General features: G+C 38.3%; 1 protein-coding gene and 1 pseudogene across 1 annotated transcript; both read right to left on the reverse strand.

The window, feature by feature from the left end:
* LOC108998580 overlaps positions 1-12,039 on the reverse strand; it is a 40,333-nt pseudogene extending 28,294 nt beyond the window's left edge.
* A 3,699-nt stretch (positions 12,040-15,738) lies between these two features.
* Positions 15,739-21,618, reverse strand: LOC108998642 (pectin acetylesterase 9). Its single transcript, XM_018975266.2, has 13 exons — positions 21,149-21,618; positions 20,930-21,012; positions 19,921-20,050; positions 18,879-18,958; positions 18,643-18,729; positions 18,010-18,134; positions 17,846-17,906; positions 17,674-17,730; positions 17,503-17,580; positions 17,299-17,404; positions 17,008-17,156; positions 16,243-16,353; positions 15,739-16,145 (listed from the first exon to the last, which is right to left on the reverse strand). Exons 1-12 carry the CDS (start codon positions 21,276-21,278, stop codon positions 16,249-16,251), a joined length of 1,191 nt encoding a protein of 396 aa, XP_018830811.2. The 5' UTR covers positions 21,279-21,618; the 3' UTR covers positions 15,739-16,145; positions 16,243-16,248.
* Between the last annotated feature and the right edge of the window lie 802 nt (positions 21,619-22,420).

Raw genomic sequence — 22,420 nt, forward strand, 5'->3', positions numbered from 1 at the left:
CTCCCCCACAGACCATCGGCGCTTTTTGGCCACCGCTCGATGGTGAACCGACACACAGTGATGTAGAAATGCCCACTAGATGCTTCACCGCCATTTTCTGGACACACGGCGTGTACTGACCACCAACTGACTGCTCCACTGCCATCGTCGGCATCTTCTATGTCCCTATTGATTGACCCTCAAACGGCCGCGTGCTTCACATCACATTTTCCAATGGAAGAGTAAGGCTTCCGCCGTTGGAGGGAGCCGCTTTGTGTTCTCTCTACACGGGTTGGGTCTCATGACTTCTTCCATCATACTGCCCCATGGGCTGAAGCCCAACCCGTCGGCCCACTTGACTTCTCCCCATGGGCGGAATCTCATTATTTCTCCACACAGGCCCAGCTCCCTTACCAGTTCGAGCCTCAACCCCCTTATTAGGCCCAACAATATTCGAGCCCACCCCCATACTCTGCTGCTTATTTGTGGCCTTGATGGGCCTCCGTTCACCGAAGTCCACCCTAGTCCTTTTACTTGCCTGGTCCCTGTCTCTTTCCTCATTACCCTCAACACACCTCAACACTTTTTCCACCTCATCCTTCAACTTCCACAATTGTGCCTGCATCTCCACCAACGTGTTGCGTACGCCAACCCCCTCCAGGCCGACAACTTCCCTGCCAACCCCCCCCTTCTGTAGAGCAAAATGAGGGGCTCTATGCATATTTTCAACAGTGTACCCATTTTCAGACATACCACCGCCATCCCCTACTCGCGGTTCACGGTGATTCCCCGCTGGTGTGAGCACCTCCTTATAGGACCGTGTATTCGGTTGAAGCTCCACCATTGGCTTCAACTGTGCTCCTCAGCGAGAACCACCCATGCTTCTCCCTTCCTGCATACACTCCCTCAGTGCCTCCCTCAATCTCCTCCATCCCCTCCCCACCTCATCCTGCAATTTCCAGAATTGTGCCTGCATCTCCACCAACATGCTGCGTACGTCAACCTCCTCCAGGTCAACAACTTCCCATCCAATGCCCCTCCCCCCCTTCTATAGAGCAAAACGAGGGGCTCTATGCATATTTTCAACACCGTACCCATTTTCAGACCTACCACTATCGTCCCCTACTCACGGTTCACGGTGATTCCCCGCCGGCGTGAGCACCTCCATATGGGACCGTGTATTCGGTTGAAGCTCCACCATTGGCCTCAACTGTGCTCCTCCGCAAGAACCACCCATGCTTCTCCCTTCCTACATACACTCCCTCAATGCCTCCCTTAATCTCCTCCATCCCCTCCCCCTCCTTGTCAGGTATAAAGATAAAACTTTGCCTTCCTCCCTCACTATATTCGACTACCACCATATATCAACCACGACTTTTCGAGCACCGTTGTGCTATAAAACTGTGATATCCTTTCCTAATCGTCGTGTAAAACTCCTTTTTATCTCTTTTCAAACAATCCTCCAGTGCCATCCCGAGCCATTGCACTGTGGAAAATCCCAGCAATAACTTGTGCTCTATCTTCCATCCTCTCTCTATGATACATAGCAAACTACCTTCCTTCACAAGCGAAAAGAACTTTGATTCTATCACAAGCTCTCTTGTATACACCATCTGGATACCGCCGTTGTGCTACAACAATCGTTAACGTAGCAACACCATCGACGTAACAGAAAAACTTAGGGCTGGTTTGCTTTCAAAGATAAAACCCAAAACTTTGGAAACTTTAAAAACCTCTCATCTCATCATTACAATTTTTTCAAATCCTCACAAAATAAAATAAACAATTCAACTTTTTTAAATCTTAAAATAAAAATAATATTAAAAAATATATTTTAACAATATTTTATTCAACTTTTTAACTTTAATCTCAACTCATCTCATCTCATCTTTGAAAACAAACGAGACCTTAATCTTCGCAAATGTACGGAGAGAAGCTTAAAGTTAGTTACGGTGGTAACTTTATGCCAAACCCTTATCTTATGAGATATCCGACTTTTTCCAATTCTGCCTTTGTGACTTCATCAGTCTACCGGTAGCAGCATGCCAGTACTTCTCGCCTTAACTACAAAGCTTGAACGAAGGCTTACGGGTATAGCAATGGTGAATCAAAGCTGGCAGGTAGCCCTCACCTCAGCGGGTGTATGTGATAGTAGGAAATCCGAGTTTGAGTTTATTTTCCATAGGGAGAGGGGAGCTATTAAGAACATCAATTCATTATATCTCTGAACTAAAGCAAGCAATCAAAGACAAAATCAAATACTGAAATCAAGAACTCAAGACATATGCAGCTAACCATTCTTATACATTCTGATTAAATCAATCCATCAATGAAACTAGAATTCATACTAAAATAACTTACGCAAAAACCAAATACAAAACTGGAATTTGTAAGCACCAAAGGCACAACTCAAGTACACAAGAAATATAGAAGAGAAACACCTACAAGAAGGAGAAAAGATACAAGAAAATCATCATGCCTAGTCCATTACAGTCTACAGATGCAGTCCAAAGGAAAAGGGTATTGATAAGACGTTCTTGGACTCCTTCATCGTCCATTTGCAGTCCTCAAAGTTTCTATCATTTCTTTCCTCCCAAATATGCCAAATGACGAAAATAGGAACCGTCTTCTGCACTGTTGCAACTTACGAGCACCCACCTAGCCTTCTCCAAGAACAAAAAATCCACAATTCTTTTGGGCATGACCCAAACCAATCCAACCCAACTGAAGAAATTATTCCACAATGCACTTGCAATCTTGCAATGATGTAGAAAATGATCAACGGACTTCTCACTCATCTTACACATGCAACACTAATCAATCACAACTATGTGTCTCTTCCTTCTATTGATCGGAACTATGGCCTTGTTTGTTTTTCAAAAACATCTCATCTCATCTCATTTCATCTCACCTCATCATTACAACTTTCTCAAATCCCCACATAAAATAAAATAAACAATTCAACTTTTTCAAATCCCAAAACAACAATAATATTAAAAAATATATTCTAACAATATTTTATTCAACTTTTTAACTTTAATCTCAACTCATCTCATCTCATCTCATCTCATCTCTGAAAACAAACGAACCCTATGTGTCTCTTCCTTAAATTATCCATGGTGAGAATCTTCCTAAAAGAGGCTGGACAAGCGAAAAAACACAGCTCTCAATGGCACCTTGAACGCCAAAGTCTCTTCAATGGAAATAGGTTGTTAACATGAGAAAATTGTATATTATAGAAAGAACAAACACTTGACAACCCTATCTTGGACGAGGCCCAATGAATCTTGTCTTCGCCTCCCAATCTTGTGCCGCTCTAATAAAGCCAACATTCCAAGAGGAGCACCACTCAAAATCTCCAAATTGTCCACCACAAAAGCATCTTAAGCATGAGAAACACAATAATAATCAGAGAAAAATTCCTTGAAGACCCTATCTCCACACCACAAATCATGCTAGAACCTGATCCTATATCTATCTTCCACCTCAAATCTGATATGGTTAGAAAACTTCCCCCAACCTTTTCTGATATTCTTCCATAGACCTATCTCATGCAGCCCTTAGACCTTGTAAGTACTCCACCCACCTCAAAAGCATCTATTTATGGAATTTCCTACTTCTTTCCACGCATATCTCATTTTGCTAATGCCAAAGCCATTTTCCTAGTAATGCTAAGTAAAACAGAAGCAGATTGTGAGCCCCCAACTCACCCACCATGTCACCAATGGTTATTTCTGTCTCCACTAACACCTCTGAATCTCCCCTTTACAGAGCTCTCAACCTTAGAAGAGTTCTTATGCAAATCCACCAGCTCTTCATGTCCCTCTCAGCACTACCCCCACAATGTAGAGATGGACTTTCAAACATCTCAACAAACCCAATACTCTTTCCATGAAGAACTTCTTCGTCCATCCATCAATTGAATTATGATACCCTTGGACGAAGCATCAATCAAAACACCAGCCAGATGATCACTAGTCTCCAGCTACCCTTTCTGTTCATCCACTGACTGAGGAAACCAAGTTGCCTGCACATCTGTGAGAATAACCAATTCAAGACCTCAACCTCTTGAAGTCAATCCCCATTAAAAGATTTGGCCCACCACTTAAAACCAACGGCTGGGTTTCAGCCAACCACTCCATACTGATGATGAAGAAGATAGAAACAATGACAAAGCTAGTAATATAGTCAAACTGGAAAGGACGAAATAAAGATCTCCTTCAAGAATTTTTGCTAAGCAACAAAGCTAACTTACAAGCTAGCTTTAAGGCCAACCACTCTTCATACTGATGATGGTTGGAAAGTTAAAAATTGGCATGAAGTGACAAAATTAGATGAATTCATATCAAAAGGAAAATATAAATACTATTTGCAGTTACTTATCCCAAAAAAATATTGTTTGCAAAAGGCAGAAGATACTTTCATGAACATATAAATGATTGTGATAGAAGATAACTAAATTAGTAAAATTTAGCTATGTAGTAGCACTATTTGGGCATAACTAGAGTGAGGGAGAAACTGAAAATAGTGGCTGAAGCATTTATTGGAAAATAGGTAAGCAACCAAAATTTTATCACTATATGATGTCTCAAAGAGAAATTAATTTTAGTTTAAAAAGCGGCTTAAAATTCAATGAATTAAAAATTATATTATAATATATATCCACCAAGTCTATCAATATTCTTACCTCAGTGGATTGTTGGCAAGCACTAGCCTCCCTTAGGTAAATGCCTCGATATGTAGGAGCTGTAATCAATAACATAATGAACAGTGTAATTTTATTTCACAATCTAAAGCATATGATTTGTCAAAAAAAATCTTAAATATCAACATAAGTGGGAGAAGAAGTGGTCACTGAAAAATTGCTGAAAGCTTTATAGACCAACAGAATGCCATAGAATAGGTTATATACTTGATTACAGGCAAGACAAAGCACTCTCTATATCTTTCAAGTCCAAAAGATTGATAAATCAAATACCATAAGAAAAACCTTACAAAAAAATCACCAAAAGAAAAAATTATCAACTCTGACACAGGCTGTCCAAAATCCTTTTAGAAGCTCATAAAGATTAACTGTGGAGGGAGAGAGGACCAAAACTTACTTGATTTTCCAGATTGGTTAATCTTTATTTGATACCATACACATGGAACATCCCGAGACTTCTGTATATATTCATGTGCCCTGTCATGAACAAATCCGCATCATACTTTATATAGAAGCCAAACAAAGTATGGAGATAAGAATGAGCTAAGGTCAAAAGCACAAATCTAACTTGTCAACTTGCATAAGCCCTTGTCCAGTGGTTAATTTATCTTCGGGCAAACTACCGACAGAAACAGCTGTATTCTCAAAAGCCTTTCTCACTATATAGGGGCTCACAGGAATGCCCTCAGCCTGCATAGAAAATGTTACATATCTGAAGCTTCTGCATAAAGAGCAGCAGCAAGATGGCAAAGACAAAAACATGACTAAAAGGAATGCAAACCAATAGACCTTCATCGCACTTAAGAGTAATGCAATTCCCCCACAGGCAGCCGGAGACGCCATTGACGTTCCATTCATCAGCATTCGTCTTTGAAGAGTCCATGTAGGAACAGGAGCAACAGCCCCACCAGGAGCACTTATACAGACGCCAAGATCTCCATCAGCCGTTGGTCCCCGACTGGACCTGCATGCAATTTAAGCCAATCATGCCTCCTTAAAATACGAGCCAGAAAAGAGACCTCAAGGCTGCAAAAGTGTGGAACTCGTGTTATACTCTCAGAGTCAGACAGAATAAGTTTATTTACCAAGTGTATTCAAGCCCTTCACTGGGAGGTTCAACCACACAATGAGCCGCAGAAGCCATTGCAGGAGAGACATAAGCACCAACTCCTATTATGCTTGAGGTGGTACCACCAGGTGCACCAACAGTGCTCAATGCTGGCCCACTATTGCCAGCACTACTCACAAAAATCATCCGATGTTTATTCACCACCTAAATTTAAAACCAACAGGAACATTTATAGCATATGGCTTTAAAAGACAAAAATAATGAAAAGAGCAAACCAAAAACCATCCCAGACGAGTTCACATAGTTAAGAATGGATACTTCATTAACAAGGTCAACAAATCGACCATAGTCCGGCAATAATGTAGCTTCTCCATAACTCATGTTGATGAGATCGCACTTGTGCTGGGAAAAAAAATTGGCCATGGTTGAGATGTCTTGAATCTAATCACTTGCAGTGTGTAATATAAAACAAACACACCCACAATTAACAGTAATAAAATCCTTAACCAAATAAAACAAATTCAGAATGTACAACATTTTAGATAAATACATAGTCAATACAAATAAATGACAAGGCACCTCCACTGCAGCTATCAAAGCCCTAGTCAAGCCGGTGCCTGTCTCCATTGAACCCAACCGTGTATCTCCAATTTTACAAGATATTAACTGTGCTCCAGGTGCAATCCCATTCAACAAAGGCTCCTAACAGCAATAACATATATTAGAAAGTATAATAATTTATTGAGGGGAAAAAAAGCTTCAGGTGAATAAACTTGAGTCGAACTTGTACAGTTGTACCTTTGGGTGGAAAGCAGTGGCAATACCAGCGACATGAGTGCCATGAGGGGAGCAATCCGTTACAATACTTAAAATTTTCCCTTCATCGTACACATTAGCAACAAATGAACAGGCATCTAATTTGCTAAAGACACCAAACTTCCGTTCAGCCCTGCGAAGGTAGATTCTATAGAGTTAAAATATCCAAATGCAAAGATCTATAAAGTCCATCATCACCAGTTACAGAGATTGTTCAAAATTAAAGCACCAATCAGGAATAAGTCAACAACTGCTACAAATAGAACATCACACTCTCCGAGATAATAAAATGTGTGATCAAGTGCTTAATAAACCAACAATGGCAATACTTCTCAAGAATAGATAATAATCCAACCAAAGCAATTTCATATGTCAAGCTTCTTTTTTCTTTTTCTTTTTTGACAAGTGATGTCATATGTCAAGTTTCATTGAAACTAAAAATAGCTTAGCACTTACAAAAGAGAAATATAAAGAAAAAAAGGAACTCCACATTTTTAAAAGCATGGTTTACAGACCTACACATGAGGACCAAGTCTTAAGCAAAGGCCTTCCAGGGAAACATGCTGACAGTTCAGTGTCATAACTTCTCCAAAGTGCCAGAGTATGGAATTTTTAACACAGTTTTTTTTATTGGCACCAGGTGTCCAGGAAAAGCATCCCGACTAATCCTGAGGGTGCACAGGCCTCTGCAAGGACTTTCCCGCAAATACATCTCAAATAATTCAAGGGGAAAATCCCCAAGTCCAATGGCCCCTAGAGGTTGTTTGCACCCAATGGGATTCGAAACTTAGACCTTGGAGGGAGCATACCACCCTTGAACACAGTTAAATACAATAGTTTCACTTAAGTCCAAGGCACCAAAATTGCAATTCCAATATAGATACCAAACTATTTGTAACTCCTTTTTACAGGCCTTCTAAGCTGTAATTCATAACGACTTCAAATTCGAAAAACATTAAAAGTTACGGGTATCTGGAGCTTGTTGGATTAGCTTACAACCGGACATAAAACATAATAGCATCCAACAGAAATCAGCATGTGATGAACATATAGCTACGGATAGTAAAATACGTATTGAATTCCAGGCAGCAAGTAAAGTGTGCAGTAAAACAGATATTAGCATTCTAGCATTTCAAGCTTCAGCTGGACTCCAAAAACACTTGTTCTAGAACCCCCAATCTCACTAACCACCCGTGCTTATAGGGGATGCAGGTGCAAAGAAAAACAGAGAGGAATCTTATGCCCACTGAATAGAACAATTTTGATTTTTTCAATTGCACAAATAGGCTACATGACTGTTCCTAGAAGGATTATGAGTTTCCAGTTTCATTTGCCTCAGGGTTGCAATTTTCCAGGGTAGATGTCCCAGGACGAGGGCAAAACCTATATCTGACCATCAGGGGTGTTAAATCAAATTCTGGACAGACAGTCCCGTGGGCACCGGTTGCAACAGAATTTCATGGCCCTTTCCCTTACTAGAAAGATCTGGTAGCCATCAAGTTTCTCTTACATTCCAGCTTTTGAGTAAAACTGAATGGACCTTTCCTATAGCCTAACTCAAGCTGGACATTTACTTTCTCTTATCAGGTAATTTGTTTTTGATAGTGTGGTTCAAGTTCCTATGGAGGAAATCTCTTCATCTTTGTTTGTACTTCTTCATTGGTTCTGCATTACCGTTTCATCTCTATCAAAGAACTTCAACTTTAAAAGGAAGCTCCTAATCTTTAAGCAGTTTACACAGCTATTACAAACCAAATAACAGATATCAGTTTAGCTAATGCAGATAACTAATTTCCTGAGACTGAAAGGTTTACCACACAGCCTTTCAAAAACCTAAAGCACAACTCTCAATTGCACCTATTCGTTCCGATGAACAGCCAACACACCCCTGGCTCTTGACTTTAATCATCTTTCCAGATACAAATATCAGAAAAAGCAAACTTCAGGTACTCTATGCAAAAAAAGAAGGGATAGAACTTTTATATGCAATGACCACATCAGACCAGTATCAGTCAATTTATAACTGCAGCGATCAGTGATATACTGAACTGCAAGATTCATATACCAATATACCATCAAACTTAAATTGCTATTTTCAAGGATATTTTTAAATTCTATCTTTTCCTTTCAACATCATCCTGATTCTATCTAAACAAGAATCCATTTTAATCTTTTGAAGACATGCAAAAGTCACAAGCAACCGAGCATACCTATAATTAGTCAGGGGGATAAAGTTAGCAAGTTTCCCAGAATCCAGGTCATCCTCAAGATTCTGTGTGTCAAGAGCAGCTCTCCATGCTTCTCCGTCATGCCACACGACGGCATCAATGACAGGCCCCTCGTCATCAAAGCTCTAAAACATAGAAACATCACAACTTAGTAACAAAGGAAACTCAGCAAATATAAAAAATAAAAAGATACTTAGGACTTACTTCTGCTTGCTTTCGTAGAACATCAATTCTGTTTTGGAGGTCTTCGCGGGCCCTTTTCAGGTTTGTATCTTCCACTTTAGTGTGTTTCTAGAAAAATAATATCATGATAAATTATATAAAGAAGAGAGAAAACACAGCAAGCTATGCAAGCACATTCAAACATATCTAGAAACTTTTTTATAGGTAAAAGTGACTTTATTAACGAGAATGAAGTAGGCATTGCCCAAGTACACTATTTAGAAACATGACAACTGAAGAGTTTGAAAGATGCTTGTACAAGATTTTATCATCTGAAGGATTAATTCGGCCACAGATGCATTTACAATTTTCACATATCCCACCATCCCATGTTGTCATCCAAAATAACAAACTGTCTCAAAATGCTAAATTAACTATACTTTAATTTTCATAGCCTTATCTGCATGTCAAACAACAGAAAAAACAAATGTTTCCAATCTAGCAAGACTTGGGGAACGTACAAAACATGAAAAAGAATCTGCAACCCAGAAGGGAAAAAAATCAAATATGCAAAGGCCCATGAAACCCAAGTCCACAGGAAGACAATACAGGAGTCATTAATTCAAATGCAACAATAAGCTATAAAAATCAATCTGATTTCCCGTTAACATAATATGCTGAGTCTGATTCAAAAGCGCTAGTGTGTTAGAGATACACAAACTTCTAGTCTAAATCTAATTTAATGGAAATTAACAAGCAGGAAATGCAACAACCTGATCGAATTCATCAAGATGCTTAACAGCCTTAGCAATTTCTTCCTGGTTCTTTTCATCCCACTTTTTCTTTCTTTCTTTCTGTCAGGGGGGGGAAGTGCAACATCTGTAAGGCTAGAAACAAAACAGTGCAGTTCACTTAATCCACCTAATAAATCCAGGCAACACTTACTTTCAAGCGAGAGGTCAAAGTGTCCGTAAATAGCTCATACACCAACTTATAACCCACATGCCATTCACCAGAAGGATTTTTCCATGAAGAATTGACAACCAGAGTCGTCCCTGCACAAAATATAATCTTCAAAGCAGATCATGATAATTTCCAGAACAGAACTTGGCACAAAATCTAGATAGACATTTCTCACTCACAATTTCTAAGACGCAACATGATTTAGCACCTAAATATACTTCATTAGTTGACAGCAAAGGAGTCAAACATTGGTTAATTTATTATGTTTTGTCATTTTCCACAGGGAATCCTCCAGGTGCATAGACTAGGGTTTAGATACAAGAATTTGATGGAGCCAAGTTACTGATAAGCCGTCAGAACATAAATTTATGTCGTGTATAACAAGGAAAACTTTCACAAATCTAGCATCTATAGATTCCGTGTGTGTTATGTCTCCCCTCAAATACTCTCTCATATATCTAGCAATAACCAAAAGAAGTCCAGAAACTTTCCATTTGAATAATCCAACTAATATTTAAATTTTGGCAAAGAAACATTCTGGTGGGAAAGATTGTGGTTACAAACAAAGGATACAAGATCCTTAATTGTCATAGCTTTAGAAAGCCCACCCATTCATAAAATAGTTACACTAATTAATTATATAACCTAGAAAGTGACTAAGACTGTGTAAGTTTCAACATAAAAGAACCTTTTTGTCAAAAAATGTGTTGGGTGGGAAATTACTAAATTTTGCTGAAACTCGAAAATAATCTGAAAAAACATTTTTCACTATTTAGCTCGTAATAAAATTCGTTGACTATCACAACACCCTCCATAATCTGAAAGAAAAATCATGAATCACGGACTGTTGCCACAAGCCCGCAGCCAAGTCAAGGACATTCCCAAGCCATGCAGGAGTCAATATCAATAACATGTCAACAAATTAAGAAGGCAAAGGAAAGGGAATTTATGGTACTCGAGCAGTCCTTGTAGTAGCCAGGGATGGGCCTAGCTATCATAGCTGAGATGGCTTTGATAGAGAAGCTTAAAAATCTTAAAAGCGAAACTGCCTTACGCTTTTTAAAATGTCTATTCATTTCCGTTAAGCAGGGAAATATAGTCTATGTTAATTAAGATTCTCGGCTGCACCAGACACCAGAAAACATCAAAAACGTTTTCCGGCACCAAAAACACGGCCTATGATCAACTTAATAAAATATGAAAAGAGCGGTTGAAGCTCCAGGCACAATTTCCTGCTTATTAACTTCGAACTATCCGTTATATTATAGCATTAACCTGAAGCTCCACGAATACAACCGTCCGCATCGGCTTTCACCACCTTTGAGGTATCAACATCTCCACTCCCGGTGCTGAAACGAAAAATATATAAATACTGGATCCAACACTTATCTAGAAGTAATTTAAGAAAAAGAAAACACTTCTCTGCTCAAGTAGCTTTCTAAATACCAATCAAGGACATCTAGTATTTTCGGCTTCCCATCCGAGGTAACTTGCAAGCCAGCAGCAGCCGGGTCAACACCAGTATCTGAAAATAAGTCATCCTTATAATTTCAGTACCTATAATACGTGTTTCTAAAAACACTTGTACCTACGTAAAACAAAGGTATCACTTGTTCTCAATATTGTTTCGGCAATATCAGAACAAACCGCAATAAAATGTCGAGAAAATTTTGGATTTTCTTAGTTAAGGCGCCACCTTTGCACTTAATTTGCCAAGTGATCAAATTTCCTCAGTATTATTTTCCAGCGAATAGAAATATGAGGAAAAATCAATACCGAAGATAGCGATGAGGACTCCACGGCCGTCGTATTCCGGGTGAGCCTCGATGAAGCGGTCGGCGGCAATCTCTTTCTTGGGCATGAGGGAGGCCAGGAAAGTGGACTCAGTCAGCTTGAAACAACGCAGACGGCCATTGTCGTCACTGCCGGAGTCTCCGAAAGAAGAGCAAGGCATGGCCCTCACCCTACTCCCAATCCAACTCCACTCTACCTTTCTTGGTCTTCTTCTACCTCTGCTGACTCTCCTAACAATGACAGACAGAAATGGTGGGGGAGGAGAGCGAACGAGGTGAAGTAGAGGGTAAAACGGGGAGTCTAAATAACAAGGAGTTCTGCATTTTGTTTTTTATTTTCTTTTTATATACTTCTTATGGTGAGAGGGTGCTTTGGTAATTTCGAGTAGAGATGGTATCATGGTGGGATGAGAGTAGGGGTGGGCACCGACTCTGACGGAGTCGGAGTTATCGTTTCCGACCTCCGACTCCGACAAAAGTCGGAGCCGAATTGCCCCTCCAACTCCGACTCCGAACTGAGTCGGAATCCGATTCCGATCGGAGTTCAGAGCTCCGACTTCCGATCAGAACTCCGAACGAAGGTCAGAGCTCCGACATCCGATCGGAACTCCGTGCGCTCGACGTGGCGCTCGAGCAGAACCTATCCAGAGAGGTTCGCTCGACGTGGCGCTCGAGCAGAACTCTTCCAGAGAGGTTCGCTCGACTTCCGCTCGATATATCGCTTGAGCTAATGTTCAATACAACGTGCACTCGACTTGCGCTTGACACCTCGCTCGAGCGCAAGTGTTCAATACAATGTAAAATTCAGGGTTTTGAGCGTCGTGATTTGTTGGGACTATATTCAATACAACCAATTCACAAGAATCACAACTGCTGGCTCCAATTCATAAGAGACGTGCTTGAATTAAATTTAAGGCTCATAACCTCACTCTCACCGTAGGTGGAAGCTAAACAGAAGAGCAATGAGGAACGGCGGCACGGCGGCACGGAGGAGCAACAACAAACGGTGGCACGCTAGCAAGAAAGATACGAGACGTGAGGCGCGAGACGCGAGACGGCTTCACTGGTTCAATGAGACGCGAGAGAGAAGGGAGAAGGAAAAATAAAACAGAAGAAGGAAGAATAACTGAATAAGAAAGAAGAAGGGGGGTGACGCGTTTTGGACCCCCCTTTTTAATATGAAACGACGCCGTTCCATATTAAGTGGAACGGTGTCGTTCAATTTAAAAAAAAAAAACCCAACTGTAAAACGACGTCGTTTTACAGCTGGGTTTTATAAAAAAAATTTCGGAGTCGGAGTCGGAGCTCTTATTCCGACTCCGACTCCGAATAGTTATTCGGAGCTACTCTGAATTTCGATAACTCCGATTTCGTCAGAATCGACGTCAGAGTTGGAGCGGAAGTCAAAAGGAATCGAAATTTTTAAAATTTTGAACACCATCAGAGCGTAGCAGTGGAAGGAGTGTGAGAGTGCGGGCGCAAGCCGCAAAGGACAGCTGGTGCCTGGTGTAGAGACTGTTGGTTGGGGTTTGGTTGGATTGGGAAAATGGGTGGGCGGAGGTCTCGGTTTGGGTGGTAAAAGTAACAAGATATGTCCCTTGCTTTGAACTAATGACATCCGTGTCCCGACCTAACAAAGTCAGAATAAATGGGGGTCCAACCGGTGGGTCCGAGTTAATATTCGCAGGGACCGGTTAGGGGGAATAATGAGGTTGGGCTAGTGCTTCAATCTTCCTTTAGTTAATTAAAATTAATAATCTTTTTGGACGGAATGGTATAAAGGAGATTAAAGCAAGCTAATATATAATTATACGATCCTCCTATATATAATTTTTCGCCATTGTCTCCCAGGAATAAATAAAGCCATCCCCAACTACAAACTAAATAAGCCTAAGTCCTCCGTACTATGGGACTTATCTACACAGCATTATCTTTTCAGGCATCTTTTCGGACTACATAATGGGGAACCTATTCTTAACTTTGTTTTATTTTTTAAGGGAAAAAAAAACGATTCCCATGTACAAAAATTCGAATAGCATCATATTAATTATTGTACAAATATTTAACTGTAATTATATTTATAATGTTGATAGTTACTATTTATTAACTTAGACTTTACTCTTTAGTATGCATAATTATTAATAATGTAATATATTTTATATATAGTTAATGAATATCAAATAATTTTATTGTATATAGATTATTCATATTTACTTACAACTTAAATATTTAAAAAAATTACTTAATTACTTTAATTAAGTGTAAATAATAGTATATATATAAATATATGATATATTAACTATTAACATATAATGACATAAATGATCACATGATTTATTATTTATTATTAATCAATAGTATATATTATTTTATATTTTATATGGTCAATAATAATAAATTTAATGAAAATTATATCATTAACTAATATAATTATTACATAAAAATAATATATTAAATATATATAGTTCAATCTGGTCCAATCTAAAATTTATAGAACTTGGGATTGAACCAAAATTCTTTGGTCCACAATTTATGGGACCGAAACAAACCGGTACAATTTTTAGTCCGATCCGGTTATTTTTCCAGTCTAGGCCAAAAGTTGTACACCCCTAATTTTATGTTTGAATAAATAGTTGACCAGTAAATATTGTTTAAAAATACAAGAGATGCGAAAATTAAACGATAAATATAAAATTTTAGTTGCAAAGTAAGATCGCATAATACAATACAATGTGGGAGTTTTTCTTAATATTCAAAATCAATTTTTAAAAAATGTAATTTTACATATACATATAAAAAAATCAATGCTAGTGTTCTAAGTTAAGTGCTTAGATCAAATGCCATTACATCACAATTAACATTATCGTCATATGCACTAATGAACCATATAAAACTAGGACGTAAATTTTAAAATCAGTCTTAGTGCATCACAATTCAAATTATGTATTTAAAGTATATGCATGGTTTACTACTGAAACACGTTTTGCTATAGATATTTACGTGAATAATTTCAAAAAGGACTGTAGATGAGTCGAGTTTTTTTTTTTCCTTCTTTTTCCCTTTCCATTATCATGACATTAGGACAACTCCGAGAAATTTCGTCATCCACAGTAAAGGTATATTTTTGTCATGATACGTAATCACTTCCTTCTCTTTGCTAGGATGTTTATTTTCCCCATCCCATTTGAAGATACCATGATGCTGAGTGACCAGTATGCATGGGAGGCAGTCAAGGAGGACGATGCCAGAATTTCGATCCAAGGAGCGAGTACAAAAAAAATTTGAAAGAAATGAATATGTTCTTGCAGTTTATGTATGACTAAAATTTCAGAAATTTGGAGGAAAACGTGTATTTTTGCAGTTATTTTTGTAGTTAAATCCTATAGAAGTTAAAAACAAGATGAGAAAAAAAGTATATATATATATATATATATATATATATATATATAAGCGGTGCTACTATGCTGCCTGAGCTGTCATGAGCATGATCGCTTTCTGTGTTGCCTAGTGCAATTTGCACTTTATTTTTTTACATTTTTTTAAATCTTTTTTAAACATGTTTAAATATTTAAAAAAAAAACAATACATTAATAATCAATTTCTTAAAAATTAAGAAAAAAAAATTAAATAAATATATGAGCGGTCAAAATGAGGAGACATACTAGCATTTTCCATATATATATATGAATTTCACTAATCGAAATGAATTGTTCTCCACCGTTTATTATTAAGTTCTCTTGAGCATATATTAAGAATAGGAACTTAGTTTTGGCCTTTTTGATTTGAGACATGACAAACATCTGTAGAGATTAATGATTTTTTTTATTGTTTTCTCTCACGAAAATGTGAAGGAAAATGAATAAGTATAATCTGAAGACAATGAAGACAAGCACACAACATTGTTTTTTGGGTACGATGTCTTTTTGTGCTTTGTTTTTTGTATTGGGGGGGGGGGGCGTGGGAGAGTTTGGTTATTGGGTCCGTACATTCGTCCTTGAAGGCTACAATCTTGCATGCATGCCATGATCAACTAGAAAGAATCATTGCTTAATTATTCAAGTACATTACACTTTCATAGCCTAAATGATACAAAAACCATTATAGAATCGCACTGCAATCAGTTGTACAAATTCAATCTTGTATGCAATCTGTCTTTGCCAATAACCAATATAGTCCTTTTAGTTTCTGCGAGTCTGGAGAAGAATCAGTGTATTCTATTGATCAATTGAATGAAAAAAAATGTGAGACACCTGAAATATTTTCTAGTTTTCTTTTTGTAGAGATGCTATAATCATCATTGTTGTATGAATGGTCCCTCCCCTTGTCCCTTAATATCTTCAAAAGCTACTAACGGCTTCATTTTGAGAACTGGAGCAGCCTGTGAAAACAACTTTATCATTCCTCCTAACCTTTGAATCTTTATATGGTACCTGAGATATGACAACCAAGGGTCAGATTAATGCAAATGTGACTACCATGCCTCCAAAATAAGGCCATAGAATATATTTGAATTCATAAGGACATCACCTGAAACTACGGTATAAGGTTGTGGCAGGTACTGTCGCACGGATATGCACAATCAATCTCTTTGGTCACCCTTCTGCTGAAGTACCAATCGCCAACCGCTTCTGCAATGGTCTGGCAAACATAATTCTTGATTTTAATAACAATGCAAATGGCTAAGTTTATCGAAGCCTAAAAACCTATGCAATATGGATCCTCAAAATTGTTGTTGCATCAATCAGTTACAAAATATGTTAACTCAAGTGCTGTTGATCATTTCAACTGAACGCATGTAGGCTGTTATGCAATGACAGTGACCAAAGCAACACATACTACTGAACCTTCCTACTTAAAAGAATTCAAATCAGACCGTTGTATCCAAGCCTAATTCAAGAGTAAAAAAGTTGCCTGTTGATTCCATCAGTCCATTCCCCAAATCAGGTTTGAACATGCAGAGGTAGATTTATCACATAACATTCTTGGATTTTAGCATTCTCCGCTTATATGGTTCGATTGGCACACAGTTGTACATGGATTTTATGACAAGTACTTATTGAAGTCAATGGAAAACAAAACCTTGTTTGTTGATCCACATGCTTGGTAAACAGAACATGGTCAGATCCACTGACTGGATTACACACTTTTTTTAGTTTACTCTAGAACAAATTGAGAGTGAGATAAAAACAAGCATCATAAGAGATGAAACTAAACTCCTACAGCGTACAGCGGTTCATATTATAACAGGCACAGTGCAAGTTAAGTATCATTTAAAAAATAAATAAAAGGTACCTTGTTTTGAATTCTCGGTGAGTCATCTCCAAACCATGTGTCTTGTGACTCACTCTGGCAATGAGCAAAGCATGAATTTATGAACATCCCTCCTCTTCTTGAATATTTGAAGAACACTCTCAATGTTAAAAGCATGTCACGCCTGAAACCTAAATGTGGAACGCAGGGCGGGGGATTCAACAAGTGAGTCAGCAAGACAACTAGTGAAAGTAATATATGCAATGCCTGAAGATTTGATGCTACTTAACCAAGTATGTATTATAATTGTCAAAGAGTGAAGTGGAGAATAACCTTGCAATGTCTCTATCTGGGTTTCATCACATGCGGCTGGATTCAGCTTGCAATGATTCCAGTGTCCATGCAAATCAGAAGAAGATGGCACCAATATATGATGAAACTGTTAAAAGTTAAAACTTTTACTCATTGCTCATTAAAAATCCACTAGAAGTACAAAACGGATACTAAAATCAATTAAGGCAGAAGAATTTTTTTTACTTGGAATACATCGTAAGCCGAGTTCAAGATAAAAAATGGCGTGGTTATGTATTTCAATGCATACTGTGGGAAGAAGCACTGCATGATAACAGGATAGATGTCAGGACCATGCCATTTATAGATGCCAGGAAACGAGAGGCTGAAAATTATGGACTTCTGCAAGGACCATACCAGATAAGGCAATTTGAGGGAACTGGTGCAGTTTTTCTCAAGATTCTGTTCCACCCCCTGTCATAGATGCAGCCACACACACCTCTCATAAGTGATTATATATTAAGAATACAGAAATTATAATCAGAACGGAAATTTATTCTTCTTATCACATATAGAATCACGGTAGTACCTGTAGCGAAACAAGATTTTTGTAGAAGGATCTCATGGTGTAGTTCAAACTTATATCTCTTCTGTAGAAAAGGAAAGGAAAAAATATGTAACTTGCGTCCAGTAAAGGATAAAAAAAGAAGGCAAGATTGCAGTCTAGCTTGGTTTAACAAAGAGCAAACTTACTTATCAAGAAAAAATCCAGCATCGCTTAAGCACTTCACACTGGCATTCTCTGGTAAGTAATTGGTGAAGTTTTGACAATGCAAAAAGGATGCTAAACCTCCAGCAGAGCAACCTGAAAGCAAAGCCTTTAAAAAAAAGGGAGTCAAACCTGGGTCAATTATCATGTTGAGGAATAATTTCATATTGCACGGGACAAGGTTTTAGACATGTTTATAAGGAATGAACAATCCTCTCTTGTAGAACCGATTTTATAATATGAGTTCATGAATTTCTTCATGGTATTAGAGTCTGTCACAGGACGAATGGAGGCCCACACTACTTATTCCTTGACAAGGATTAAAAAAAGAATATTGACATGCACGTGAGGAAGGGTGTTGAGGAATAATCTCATATTGCCTATAAACAAGGTCTTGAGCATATTTATAAGAAATGAACAATCCTCTTTTGTAAAACCAATTTTATGAGATGAGTTAGTTCCATAAATTTCTCCATATCATATGTCAAGTAATCCATTAAATAGTCGTTTGAAAGTAGATAAACCTCATTGTTGCTCATGTAGACACATGAAGCTTGCAGAGATGAAGTGATTAGAGTTATGCAACTTAACATGCAGCAGGAGATGTTTGAGTTTACCTTACGCGCACACCCCAAACCTTTTGGTAGAAGGTCATGAATGATTGCGTCCCAAATTTTTTGCCCTCTGAAATAAAGCAATGACGTCTGTCATTTGTTTTTCACAAAACACAAAAAAAAGGAATGAAGTTAATCACTTAATTCAAAACAATGCATGAGCTTTTACAGCAAAGCAACACACACACACAAAAGGACCATCGTAAAAGTGGGAGGAAATGTTTTATTTCTGGAATTACCCCATTGTCAAACTCGGCATCTCCAGCAAATGAGGCTCCATCGCAATATCTAAGCTTCACACGGTTCCAATTGTAAAAATCTGGTCCACATTTAATATATAATAATTATTTCTCTAATCAAGACAAGTGACGGCAATTGTCTTCAAGAGAAATACTAAAATCTAGAGACATATGGGCTTCAAATGATTTTACAAAGAGATATTGACAATTTGACGCCACCAAAGAATGAAAGAACACAACTAATAGACTGCAAATGGATTAAATACCAGATAGACATGTCCCATAAAATGTGTTTATGAACAGAGACTATCGACAATGTAAACTAATACCTTAGCTTTTCTAAACTGGATCGAGCACAAATACAATATTTTGTACAAAGACAAGATTGTCTTCGTCGTTTTATGGATTTCAACTGTCACGAGTCCCACGGACAGCGGACAAAATCTGCAAAGCGTAAATTAGGCTGGAGGGGAATTCAGTCTTGAGACAGATGTGGGCAAAATAGCTGTTACCCAAGGTGTCATATATTAATTTCGTGAGTGAGACAATTGAGAACGTGACCATGTCCAGCGTGGACAATCAATGCCAATTGCCATGGACTTCAGTGGAATTCCCCGATTTATCCCTTCTTTTACGAAGATCCAGAGACGCTGGCTTCGCAATCCATGACACCAGTGATGAGGACATTTATGTCAGAAAAAACATCCAGCGTGACATTAGGTAAAGAGGGCCTGATGCTGGCCCTACCTTGGCTTTACTTATAAAGCAATCAGGGCCGTCAAAGATGCTCATCACGTGAATTGGACAGCTTAAAGCGAACTTCGATGGAGAAATATCAAATATATATACATATATATTCGTTTCTTACTTTATTACATACTTTCAGTAAATAATTGATTACACTTAATTGCTATGTATCAGTGGGTTGATAAGAAATTTTTGTTCTTTTTTATCAGGTTAATGTTCCTATTTATATGATTATCATTCGAATAAGCAAAAAAATTTCTCTTTACGGGACAGACAGAGAAATGAAGCGACATGCCTGGATTAAAAGAAGCGTTGTTACTTAGAATTCCAGAAAAGACTTCAAACTTGGTCATGAGACGCGTTGATCCTCTGCGTGTATTGGCTCTCTCAAAGCACGACGCTAAATCATTGCACCACCCACCACCCTGCAGACAAAAGAGCGTGATCTGTCACTATGAATGAACAATAAAACCCCCTATAATGGAATGGAATTGATGGATGGATATCCTCGCATATGGGACCCCTCCTTCAATTACAATTTCTTCGGATCAAAGCTTCCAACACCCCACCTCTGTATATAGTCCCGTCTTCCCCCCCCGGAAAAATCATCTTCGTTTTTGGACAGTGGTGGGGCTCCCAGTCCACGTCCCAGGCCAGTGTGATGGACACTGGAAGCCACACCGTTAAAAGTAAATAAAAAACCCTTTTGACTTCGGACAGTTAATCATGTTATAATCATACAGATTTGCGTTAACTATATTTTAATCAAAAGCTGGCTAAATTTGTATCCAACTCATTGTTTTCGTAACACACCTCCGTCGAAAACTAACGAATCCACGTTCTAATGTTGCTCGTAGCAGTGGTATAATGCGTATGTTGCTTTTGTCCTTTTTGTCCGCACATGTCCCGGCCAGGTTCAGAAACAGGAACGAAGGGGATTAATGCATGACATAACTAATATTCCAACACCAAATTCAAGTGGTAACCGATCCAGATCGATGCTCACATCGGCAAACCACCTAAATATCGCCAATGGTAAAAAAAGGTGAAAAAAACTTGCATCTTGGCCGGAGACATGCACAGAACACTAGGCCACACAAAAAGTCTATCGTATGTAGTACTTTTTTTGGAAGACCCGTCCAATCATCCAGAACCACCTTCTCTCACTGGATGTCAAGGCAAACCTTTACCAAACCAATTACACAGGATCCAGGCCTACCCTTCCCCACTGCCGAGGTGGCTTTTCTGGACAACAGAACCAGTTTTTCTGGTATAATAATGTTTTGAGCAAAATAAAAAATTACCTCGAACTGCAAAAGCCAGTTGTTTGTTCCGGCTCCGAATCCCCTGTGCAGATGATACGCCGGCAAACTCCCATCCAAGCAAACTATTCCACAAATAATATGCCCAAGAACAAATATACTCGTTATAACTATTAAAACAAAAACACTGGAAAACCTTTTTAATGGTAGTACTGAATATCTAGAGAACAGATCGAGCGTAAAAGCTTTTGAGTTTCTTACAAGCACCGAGAGCGGAAGCGTTCCGGACAACAGTCATGGGCACGAGGAGCCGCTCCTGCGCGTTAATGCGCAGGGGCACGCTCGTGAGCAGAGCCAACACGACCACAACGAATCCAATATTCAAATTCATCTTTCACGGATTTCTCAGATTCCCATTGAAACTTCGAAAGAATAAATTAGAGAATTAAGTATGAGCAGTACGTATATGTTGGATATATGCGCGCTCCAGGCTTTTATGCAGAGCGCAGTCGAGTAAGTGGGGGAAGTTGAAACGAAGAATCTGTATATATAGAGAGAGATCCAGAGGATGATTTCCGAGTGTTTGATAGGTGGGAAAGAAGCGTGCTTTTTACGTATGTATATTTCAGAAGAAGAAGATGAAGAGATGATGATGAAATTAATTAGGATAACCTAACACTAGCTTGCAGCTTGCAGCGTGAAAGCGATTAGCCAATGTGACAATGTGATGGTAAGGTGGTGGTTTGTATTATTGGAGTAGAGAGGGAGTTTTCAATAAGGAGGCAATATCATAGCCAAACTCAGTAATTCTATTTTAATTTTAATTTTAATTTTATAGCAATCTGGCCAAATAATATATATTTTGGCCATAAAATAATATTTCCTCCCGCTTCTAACTTTATCGCGCGAACACGCATGGAGAAATAAAACAAAGCTTTTTCGGTTCCTTTTCCAAGGACCCCTATTCTCTACGCCGGTAACCCTATGCTACCTGATATTCATTGCCACGTCAAATTCCTCGCATTGCATGATTTCTTTTTAACATTTCAATAAACTAATCAACATTTTTTAATTTTTTTTATTGAATAATGCTACATTCAATCGTGAAATATGTAAATAATATATAATTATTTTTAAAAAATATATAATTTATTATTAAAAAATTATTATTTTCTTACGTAGATTTCATATTTATTTATTTTTTTTAAAGTAATTGTATGACACTTGCATACTCACGATTATAACTATCATTTCTCTTTTCTCTTCTGTTATTTGATGTTCATTGCCACATCAAATTCCTTCGATTGCATGATTTCTTTTTAACATTTCAATAAATTAATCAACATTTTTCTAATTTTTTTGAATCGTGAAATTAGTTCAAGCAAGTTTTGTAGTTTTTATTTTCTTCTACTCATGTCTGCCAAGTTGGCTTTGCATTGAGAGTCTCTTGGTTGAAATTTTAGAGTTTGGTGGGTGACGAAGATGACGATACCGCGCGGTGGAAAAAAGAATGACTTTAAACGAGAGCTTTCC

The sequence above is a fragment of the Juglans regia genome, chromosome 1 (assembly GCF_001411555.2).
Source record: "Juglans regia cultivar Chandler chromosome 1, Walnut 2.0, whole genome shotgun sequence".
NCBI lineage: Eukaryota > Viridiplantae > Streptophyta > Magnoliopsida > Fagales > Juglandaceae > Juglans > Juglans regia.

Coding starts and splice junctions, on each gene's coding strand:
- LOC108998642 (XM_018975266.2), bottom strand. CDS start 21,278: ATGAATTTGAATATTGGATTCGTTGTGGTCGTGTTGGCTCTGCTCACG. Junction 21,013..21,148: donor CGCTTCCGCTCTCGGTGCTT/GTAAGAAACTCA, acceptor TTTGTGGAATAG/TTTGCTTGGATGGGAGTTTG. Junction 17,581..17,673: donor CCCTCAAATTGCCTTATCTG/GTATGGTCCTTG, acceptor GTTATCATGCAG/TGCTTCTTCCCACAGTATGC.